Genomic DNA, 11566 nt, shown 5'->3' with positions numbered 1-11566 from the left:
AAATATAAATATTTAAACAATTTTTGTGCAAAATTTTTCTGCACATGCATTTGAATATAAATTTCTGAGATTTTAAATCTGTTATTTTACCTTAATTTTAATTAAAAAATATTTTAAAACCTGCTGATTACCTATAGTATAATTAAATTTCAATATAATGCATGGCAACTGTTGGTAGTTTTGAAGTTTATATATTTTCTCGGCAAACTTCAGTTTTTGATGGTTTAAACCAGTATTATACCCTTGTCATGTCAAAAACCACTTTTTGACATCAAAAACCTAACCCTGATTTTAATCAGCATTAATTGAAAATTTAATTAATTGAGATATGATAGGGATTATTATAATAAAAATTAATTTAAAGCAATTAAATTAAAGAGATATAAGGATTAATATATATAAAAAAATTTGAAATTTTTAAAAACAATGCTTTAATTTTAATGTAAATTTTTGTGTTATTACTTCTAAACTATTTATGAGGAAATAAATGTAAATAGTATTTGAAGAATAGCGCATTAAAGATTTTTTCTCTCCAATTTACCATATTATTTTTTTTAGTCGTAAGACATTTTATTATGTTAGGAGCTTAGCAGGTATTATTATATTTTCAAAACTCTGTTTTAAATAAAATTGACACCTTCAAAATATCATATCAGTTAATTTTGTTCTGTTTTGTTTAAGATACTTATAGTCTTTTTTTTCTTAATTTGTGATAATATTTTAATCTTATACAGCATCTTCTTTTGCAAAACCTTTTGTTTCTGATGATCTCTGTAGATGATGTTGCTGAATGAGTTTTTAATTGCTTTATGTGTGAAATAATAGAGAAATATATGCACATAGTGCTTCAAAATTTCTTCTTGATTGTGTACCGAGATTTCAAAGCACATCTTGCTAAATTGAATTTTAAGGCTCAGAGATTTCTCCAATCATATTTATAATCAGATTTTGGATACAAACCTTCTTTCAACTGATTTAAATAATATATTTCAGTTAAGCTTTTGTACTTTGTCCTACCTGCCTGTTAACTAATTTATTAAATTAAGATTTATGTCTTTAAAATATGTTTAATAAAAAAATTAAATTAAAAATAGTGTAGTTTTATGTAAACAATGTTAAACAGTTAAGAAAAAATGGCAAAAAAAGTAGGAATAAGGGAAAAAATTGCTACAAGTTAAAGTGCAATTTTAAATTAAGGGCATCAGCTTTGAAATATGGAAAGTTAAAAATGACAACTACTTAAATTCTTTAAAAATACACTTCAAAAATGAAGTTTTAGGGTAAAATCAATTAAGTTGGTTCTGAGAACTGCAAATATGTGTTTCATTTATTATGCCAACATTATCTCCCAGTTTCTTAAAATATTAAATATGAAATACAAGTGTTTGTAATTATGCTTGTAAAGACTGCTGTTTTGTGACTAAGATGCTATGAGAAATTAATTATTTTGCCATGTCTTATATTAATTTGAAAATCTCTAACTTGAATTTTCATTAAAAAATGCTTAGCTATAGCTATTTTCTTTTTTTTCACAGATCAATACTGACTTCATCTACAATTATTACTCTTTAAGGTATGTAACTGCAGAGATTGCAAGAATAATTGTTTCATTTGATAATGTCTGGCAGACCACCCGAGGAGTTAGCTGCTGAGTTAGATAAAATATTTTTGAAATGTTCTAATGCGAAAAATGGAAAAACAATATCAGTGGAAACTCTTGTGGATGGATTGGTGGTTTTATATGATGAATGTTTTAATTCATCACTGAGACGTGAGAAAACAGTTTCAAGTTTTATAGAATATGGTATGTATTGTTTAAAATTTCATTACTTATTGAACTATGAATTATATATGAACATAAACTGGAATATAGATATTTATTTTATGTAATAACTTCGATCTATTCTCATCTTATGTTAAATGGAAAGGATTTATCTTTGATTGCCTAGGGTGATCTGAATCACCCTAGATTCTGTTCTGTTCTGAAACCCTTAATGTTCTTTTGCCGAATGTGCTTTTACAGTATTTTAGCTATTTAAAAAAGGGGGGGAAATCCATTTTTAAATAAAATGAAATTTTGTTATTAATTAAAGAGACGTGGCAAAAGGGGTGGTAAAAGGGGGGCAATAATCAAGTGAATACATTGTATTGAGGACAATTACAAAGTAGTAAAGCATCACTGCGTTTTTTCTTTTTGGTGTATTTATAGAGATGGATAAAAAATGTGGGCTGGGTTTTTGACGTGATAGGCAACAGGAACTGATTTAATTCATAAAAAATCCAAATGATAATTATAATGTATGTGAAGTAATTTTTTTATAGTGTATTTAAGACATTAAACTAATTTATATTTATTATTTTAAAACTAATTTGACAATAAAAAAAATAGTTTTGAGCAGAAGAAAAAAAATCACATTGTATTCATACTTTTTTAGAATTCTTTGTCTTCTCAGAGATTTTTGAATCAAAAATATAATACAATTGTTATTTTAGTTTCGTAGCTAAACTATTTATATTGGGGTTGCAAAAGAATTTAATATGTAGTTGACAATTTTTGTTTTATTGTGTAAGTTTGTATACATAATTCAATATTTACCTGATTAAGATTCCTTTTTTTACAAATTTAGTTTTAAATCAAAATTAGCCATCACTAAAAATGAACTGCAATAATTTTAAGTACTGAGAGTTGTTTCAACTATGCATTTGTTACCAAAAGTTTTATCTCAGAATATTAGTCATAATTTTTTTCCTGAGGCAAGCAGCTGTCTATGTTTAAAGTATATTTTCAAAATAAAATGATTTTTTTTTTCAAGATGCTCTTTTTCAATGTAAAATTTTCATTGTATAAGAAAAGTAGTATTTAATATTTGACATTAAAGTATACCTGCAGTATTTAATATTTGACATTTAAGCATACCTGCAGTTTGCTATTTAAATTATTAATCGAAATCAATGTGTAATTTTTAGGTTTTTGACATGATTGTTTAATCCGTGGTTATAACTTTCAAAAACTTGCCGATCCCATTGGAAATGAAAGTGCTAATTATCATGATGCTGTTATTTTATAAATATATGCAATAAAATTTTATACTTGTAAAATTTTTATTGAAGATTTAAACTGTACAAAGTCATCTTTATCAAATTGAAATATTTTAAAATCATCTGGAGTCAAAAAAGACAAAAACCCAACTTAACTGAAATCAATTTTATAGAAATCAATTTCATATAATTCATTTTCTCATTGATTATGCAAAGTTAAAAAGTCATAAAATTACTTTAATTGTCTGAAAAAATTTTCTGCTTTCTATATTTTTTATAATTGTATAATTATATAGATTGATTGTTAAAAATCATTGATGTGAATTAACTACACTTGACACCGTTTTACGCAAGCACACTACGCAATTAACTACTCAAGCGCACCTTTTTTTAAAATTGGTTTTTTGATTTCTAAATGAAGACCAATACAGCTGAAATTTTTATTGAATGTTCTATAAAATACTCCTTTCCCAGTTTTTGTTTAAAAGAATTTCTTTTTTACATATTTATATTTCAAGACCTTTGGCTCATTTAATATTAAGATCTTATCTCTTCTTGTATCCTATTAAAATAAGTGAATTTTCATTCAGTTATTTTTTTCAGTTTCAATTAAGATCTTATCTAAGTTACAATTTAACTCAAAGACTGATCGGGAAGAAAAGTTTCTCAATCATTTAATTTAGTCGAAACGTTTTTTTTTTATGCTTTAAAAAACTTTTTTTAATGCTTTAAGGTTTATTGTGAGTACAAATTTAAAAGTAGAATTGTATCTATTTGCATTTATTTTCATTGCAGTCGAGCCTTATTAACACAAAATCGCTTAGCACAAAATATCGCTTTGCATGAAGCACATGTTTAGTCCCTTGTGTCCGCAATAAATTATTATTGCATTTTACATATTTAGCATGAAATTTTTAAGTTGATTATCGCTTAACATGAAAGGAAGCTGGATAGAGCACACATAATAATCAGGTGAATAAACTGCCACTTATTCATTTTGGAAAATCATGTTTCTATTTTTCCTTATTGTAAAAAAAAAGCAGATGAGCAAAGAAATTAAAAAAAAAAAAAAATTAAATTAAATAGTTAATAAAGTAGCTAAAAATTTTAAGCTTATTTTAATTTTTTTTTTTTACATAGTAGTGTTTACTTACATTAGTGTAGTATATAATATGTAGTAATATTACAAAATAAATTGTTTTCATGACACATCAGATTAGATGAAATCTGGTTAACATGAATTAATTCTGATAGTCCCGCCAACTTTGCATTAACGTGGTTGGACTGTATATGTTATTTACCTCTTGAGAAGAATCTGAAACAGAAGAGTAATAACGTTTTCATTAAAAAAAAAAAGAGAGACAAAATGTAACAGTTGGTTAGTAACAAAAAAGTTACCAGTATAATTTAGTTCTACTACTTCCTCTGTTTTCTACAAATTTTAAAGAATGCATTAAAAAAATAAAGTATGAGTTACTTTAAATGCATTCACTTAAAAAATAGTATAAATGTTTAGAAACTAATTTTACAATGTGAATATTATTTTCTAATTGAGCCATCCACAGCACACATCTATTATTCTGTTAAACAATTGAAAAAGGCCTTAAGATAATTCTTTTTTTTTTTTTTTTTTTTTTTTTTTTTTTTTTTTTTTTNTACAAAAATAAAATTTTAAGAAAAAGTATTTTGTGAAACTACAGTTTTTCCTAAATGTGAATTTGTGAAACTACCGTTTATACTAAAGTTGAATTTGTGAAGGTACCGATAAACGGTAGTAAATTCGGCCTGGACAGACCCCTGTAAAATGCAGGGCTGATTGTGCTCCGGAAAAAATACGGATAGATCCAGACGTTTAAAAAAATCATGGATCACAGAAGTTTCCGGAAATCAAATTTTCAAAGGTCATGGGCGTAGGGGCCTTAAAAACACAGTTTATTTTATTTGTTTGTAATAAGGGAGAGCCAGAGAGATACTTTATAAGCTTATATTCATGATTGATATTCATTTTTTATCAGTAAATAGTTGTTATAATCATAAACTCAAGAAAGAAAGACATATTTGTAAATTTTAATTACTTCTCCAGGTCATCATAGGTATCTGTAAATGGTATAGGTATGCTTAAACAGGGGTCTGTCCAGACATTTTGTGAAAGGTCTGTTTTTGCAAAATTGTGAAAATATTACTCGTAATTTGTGAATATAAAATAAACGTTAAGTCACATTCTTTCAACCAGGGTCCTGCTTTTGTGAATTTGTGCAAATAGGATCCTGTTATTGCAAAAAACTTTTTCAAGGAGTTTTTAAATTGTAAAGACAAAAGATTATGCTCAACACTGTAAAATTATAATTTAAAAAAATAAAAATTTAAAACATAAACACCAATTGCTGCTACTAAGTTAGAGATGCAACCTACAAATATTTGGTATTTAGCCTATACTGCTGAAAGCTTAATATTCATTTCGTACGAATAAAGGAAGAAGCGTCTGCCGAAGACAAAACTTAGTTCGTTTATATTGGTCTTCTTCCCCCCCCCCCTTCCTGGGAAGGGTTTATTCTATTGACAAAACGATAATGAAGATAAACAAATTTGTGAAGGGTCTGATTAAAAGATAAATTATTTTGTGAAGGGTCCGTTTTTAAATTAAAATACTTTGTGAAGGGTCCGTTTTTATGAAAAGATATTTTGTGAAGGGTCTGTTAACGGACCCAAATTTCTTCTAAACAGACCCCTGGTAAAATTTTAAATATATTTTAAGTAAACTAACAAACATTGAGAAAAAGGAAAAAAAAACTTGTTTAAATTTTTTTTCAATTTAAACTATTTTTTTTTCTTCTTTTTCTTAACTCAAGAAATTTTCTGGAATTTTGCCTTGGGCTTACAATCACCCCTGTAAATGTAAGTGAAGCTGGGCCATGTTGAAGAAAAACACTCTCTGCCCACCTTTAAATAAATGTATATATATATAATGAAATCAGCTTTTATGGCCATAAATTGTTTTTTTCTCTAGATCTAGTTATTTATTATTTTTTTTTTCAAATATAGTTTACTTTTAATTTAATACTGTTTAAATAGGATAATTTTTAAAATAAATGTAGAGTTTTAGAATCTATAGTTAAAACATTTATTATTTCTCATTTTGGGGTGCATTTAGTTCATATTTTCCTAAGTTTTTAAACGTGCTTTTAAAGAAATATTTCAATGGAAAAACTCTTTTTTTTCTTTCTTTAGTATATTCAGTTTCTTATATAGTTTTCTTTAGTATATTAGTTTTGTTCAAAGATTTATGATTGGCTGAGTTGTTTCTAATTTATACTTTATTACTCTTCTGAAATAATTTTTATCAATTTCAAACATTTTCATTGGGAATCCATCATCAGAATTAGCATAGGGTTGAGGGCGCTGACTTAAGATATGATAAACTTGACCTTTATTAATTTTTTTTAACCTTTTTAGAAATATTTTTCTTTAAGAAGTTTTAAATTTTTTTTAGAATCGATTAACTAGATTTTTTTCTTATCTTCTATATTCTAAATCTGAATTTAAAAAAAAAAAATATTAATTTTCTGCACCCTCAATATTTCCGAGATTCAATTCTGGATTTGTTAAAGACAAAGGAGAAGCGAATTCTGAGCCTTCATTATACTATAGAGTTAAAACCTGTCATTAAATCTCCCCCCCCCTTTTTTTTTTGCTGCACTCTTATATGCATTGTTACAAAATTATACTCCCCCCCTTTCCATATGAATGAAGTTAAAATCAATTCAAATTCAACTACTCGGACTATCTGATTTCTACTTTCTTATTACATGTTATTACATTTATTTAAAAATATTTGATTTATATTCAAAAGGTCAAATGTTTCATAGAACTATTTTTTTACTTTAATTTTAGCTCAAAATTAAACGAAATTCACAATCCTTCCTAGCTCTTTGTTTAAGGATGCGCAATTGCTTATGGTATTCGTGCCGTGTGCTTTGAAAAATATATTAGTTGTTGAAATAGAAAATTTTTTGAATTATTTCATGTAAAGACGAACAGAGTAAGAGGGACCCCGATTCGTGAGACCTGACGGCAGGTGCGAAGGGCACGGAGTTGATCCCGGATGCGTTTGTAAACAATACCGGCCTCTTTAATTCGTGTCGATCGGGTTATGGCATAAAAGGAATAGACTTCATTGGTTATTTGAAGATTGTTTTTCCTTTGATTTTATCGTTGGAATATGATTATTCCTTCTCACATCATAATTAAAATTATATTAATAACTGAGCTACCATGTTAACCTGTTTTAGTTCTAAGATAGAAAGAAAGAATTATTCAAAGTACTTGTAAAATTTCTTAATCTATAAAAATAAGTATGGAATGGACGCATTAAAAGAAATGTTTTTTAATGCTTGATGAGTGCCTTATGATTAATAATTCACGCTAAATGCCGCGAATTTAACACATTTTCTAAGCTTTTTGTTTTATTCTTTTAAACATTAATTGGCTAGGTTAAAAAGTGAAAAAATTTCTTCTTATCTTTAAAGTTTTTTATCAAGATTCGAAATCATACTTTTAGTTTTTAAGTTCATATTATTACAGGCAAAATATTATAATGAAAAAATTGTCTTGTGTTCAGCGGTGGTAAAAATGTTTAATTTACCTAATTATAATCATTATTGTTCGGTCTTAAATTAAGCATAGTGATGACAAATTTGTTTTAAAGACTACTTGTTCAAGTTTACTAAAATGAAGAAAATAGTTATATTTTTGTTTAACCTAAAACGAAAAACGTAGGGTTTATCTCATACGAGAAATTTGAATGGGGGTATTCAGTAGTGATAAAAAGTTTATAAGGAAAATGAGGCGCCCTCATTCTTTCATTTTTGATCTTGTTAAAAAACGTTTTTATAATTTTTATTGTATTACTTCTTTCTTAGTTATGTGTTGGTTAGTTTGTTTACATCGGATTATTACATCGTTGTATTACATCGGAAAGTGATTAAAATTTCAATGGACAAAATGGTGATAAATTTTCAACTCCCCATTTAGGAAACAACTGTAACTTGTTTTCATCCAGCACAGAGTTCCGATTTAAATGTAAGCACTCTAGTTAGTCGTAAATCGTAAAGTAATTAAAATTTTGATTGACTGTATCAAATTTATTGAACTATAAAGATCACGACGACTTTTTGACTGTATACATTTTGCTTGTAGCTGCCGAGAAAAGATTCGAACTTGTATTGTCACCTTGCACTGAGTTCCAGTGCAAATCTGAGTGCTATAAAGCCTGTTGGAAAATGGCACCACTTCTCCTAGAAACGAAAATGAGTTAATAAAAATGTACTAAAAAAATGCTCAAACGTTACTGTCAAAACTGAGCCTACAATATTCTTGGTCCAGGGTTGGGTTTTTGCCGTCAAAAACTGGTTTTTGACATGACAGTGGTAAAAACCGTGTTTTTACCGGTAAAAACTGTCAANGTTCCGTCATGTGTCAAAAACTTGCCAACCCTGTCTTGGTCAATTAAAAAGATTTTTTTTTTCAAAGTTATTTCAAATTTTCTAAAAAATAAGGTTGTAGAAAATCGAGATAAATTGTAATTTATTGCAATTTTAAGGCAGCATTTAAAAATATTCTTGTTTGTATGCAAAGGAAAAGGAAAAAATCGTCTCAATCATTTCGTGTCTTAGATAATAATACAAGCTATTCGAAATTCAATGAATTTAGACGTTTTTCCCTTAAATATTTTTATCTAATCTTGTTGAGAAAGAATTTCGTTTGGTTTGGTAAAACTGCTCAGGATCATAAAAGAAAATAGGATAAATTTTTTGAAAATGCCTTTATCATCGAAAAAGATATTCCATTCAAATTAAAAAGGTATCTCGTTTCTTTGAAAAATTTACGTTTATTTTGTGTTAAAAGAATAAATGATACTGCAATATCTTCAAATGGGCAGTAAAACTTAGAATGTTTTGCAAAATGCTAATTCTAACCAAGCTTCGATGAAACTGGATTTTTTTAAAAATTGAACTTTGCGATGTAAGATGCATAGGGGTTCTCCACAAATGATGTCAAACTTGCAGGAGTATTTTGTTGTGGGCTTGGCGTATTAATATGTGCGTACTAACAAGCCTAGGTTGGAGGTTTCTGATGAAGGCGAGGTTGATGTAGCAGGGAGTGTGATATCACTCAATTTGGTTAAAATAGAAACACTTAAAACCAAAAGATTAACCATTTTTATTTTATTGATTTTTATTTTAAGTATTTTTTTAAAAATATTTTATCCATCTTATGTTAATTAAAAAAAAAAGAAGATAAAAATGCTTTTTAAGATTATTTTGTTTTTGTCTCTAGAATTTTTCCCATTGGTATTAGTTAAGTAGCGACCAATTTCTTTTTTTATTTATGTTTATTTAATTTTATTAGTGTTCTTATAAATTAATGTGACTATAGTAGTGGGATGTCAATTCCATTAGTTAAAAGTTATAAGATGTTTTCTATTACTTATTATTAATTTTTTTTTAAAATTCAAAATACACATCATTATTTTTTCGAATGTAATCTACTATAACGTAGCGCTTTGTTTCTGAATTGCAAGTTTGTGTTTTGTAATATGCCTCGTCATGTGTATGGGGAAGTGTTACACTATTTTTTGTTGTTGTTGTTGCAAAAGTGTCAAAGAAAGAGAGGTGTCAAAAATATTGAAAAACAAATGTGATTTCCTTTATTGATAGCCCCATTAACTTGGACTTCTGGATTTTTATTCCTCCATAACATTTTGTTACCTTGACGGGTTTTTTTTTGTTTCTCTCCCTCTCTCTGACCTGGTCGATGACAGGATTGTTTTAACTTGTGCATGATTCTAACATTATTAATATTGTTAAGCTTTCACTCTATTATGATGTCATCTATTAATAAACTTATGGGTAAAACCCACTGTGTAAAAATATTTAAATTAGTAAGATTGTTTTTATTGTTTTTATATAAACTTCGTTGGTATTCTAGACATCATTATTTGAAAAATTCTTTTAATTTTGTTCATACTCCTTGGAAAAATGTGTGTTTATGCTAGATACTAAGTTCGTTTCTGTATCAATTTATTATTTTTTTTTTTATAAAAATGCCCTTTAGTATTTTAGTACACATTTAAAACTTCAATTGTTTAAGCATTTTAAATTTTCATTTTTAGTGAGTGTTGCCAACTTTTCAATAAAGTGAGAAGTGTAATTTATGTATTTATTTTCTCCTTATGAGTAATATAATATTAAATTTTTATTTAATATTATTTGCAAAGCTTCTGACGATTTGCTATAATTTTTCTAATGAAAATTATTTAATAATTTAAATATGTTTTGATTCTTTACACTACAACATTAGTTTGAAAACATGATTCATATCATATTTCTGAGTTGTATACGCTCTAATTTTTTTTCTTATCATACTCCACGGATGTGGATATAACTAAAAGGTTTTTATTTTTGCACGCCAAAACATTTTTTGTTGCTTTTAACCTTTTGACATCACTAATCTCCAAGCTTCCGTTATTATTTCTATTTAATGTTTATATGCTATTTCCTTTACTTATTTAGAAACTTAGTATTTTCCTTTCAAAATCCTAACTTAAAAGATAGATATTTACACATGTAAAATTTGATTTTCCGTCAAAAATCTTAGATCTAGTTTTGACCTGTGGTGTTTTAGTTTTAAGTTGTTGAGATTTCGATTTTTTGTTCGCTATTGTTTGAATTGTAAATACAATTAATAATTAAAACCAAACCTTATCAATTACGTAACACAAGGAAATCGGCTTTCATTTGTATTTTTTTTCTTACGTGTTTTTTATAACTCTCGCTTCCCGTAGATGAACAAAACAATAGTAAATTTTTTTCACTTTATCAGTTTATTTTTGTTGATTCATAAGAAAATACCGGAATATACCGGGCATGTTAGGTGAGTTGGAAGTACGTTGGACCAGGCTCAATTATTTTAATGCTATTAAATATTTTTTTCCTCGCTAACATTTTCCCCAAATAGTCGGACTAATATTATGAACTAATCACATGACACAGTTAAGGTTTATCATTTTTTTTTCAACAAGCTATTTTTGAGCACTGCTGAGTAATTTTTAAAACTACGGCTTTAACTTCTAAAACTTGTTTATATGGTAATAAATTAGAATAATTTTGCATGGTTAGCACTTAACATTAATGATTATTTTAAATTATTTGAGTTAATATGTTATGTAGAAAAATTATGATCTTTGGTGAAACCCAGAATACAGGACACTTTGGTTCACTAAAAAATAGATAGAGTGGCAGTTCAGAAGAACTTTAGTAAAAACATTGTTTTAGTTATTTCCTGTGTTATATAATTATGTTCATTTAAAAATAATTACTGAAAATTATTTATGATTTTCAGAAGTAAAAATGTATTTTAAATATTCTTTTTTATAAATTTTTAAGTTTTACTGGGTTGAAATTCAGATAAAAACTCAGGAAAAATAGTTAAAGTAACAAATATTTCAGGAAATTATTAAACAAAAATT

General features: G+C 26.9%; 1 protein-coding gene across 5 annotated transcripts in view; it reads left to right on the top strand.

The window, feature by feature from the left end:
- LOC107454515 (serine/threonine-protein kinase Genghis Khan) overlaps positions 1-11566 on the top strand; it is a 65693-nt gene that overhangs the window by 3749 nt on the left and 50378 nt on the right. For all 5 annotated transcript variants that reach the window (XM_043043315.2, XM_043043272.2, XM_071179832.1 and 2 more), the window contains exon 2: positions 1536-1804. In XM_043043315.2, the coding sequence (XP_042899249.1) occupies positions 1618-1804 (187 nt within the window). In that variant the 5' untranslated portion in view covers positions 1536-1617. The remainder of the gene's footprint in view (positions 1-1535; positions 1805-11566) is intronic.

This window comes from Parasteatoda tepidariorum, chromosome 1 (genome assembly GCF_043381705.1).
Source record: "Parasteatoda tepidariorum isolate YZ-2023 chromosome 1, CAS_Ptep_4.0, whole genome shotgun sequence".
NCBI classification, from domain to species: domain Eukaryota; kingdom Metazoa; phylum Arthropoda; class Arachnida; order Araneae; family Theridiidae; genus Parasteatoda; species Parasteatoda tepidariorum.
This window is presented reverse-complemented; position numbering and strand designations above follow the sequence as displayed.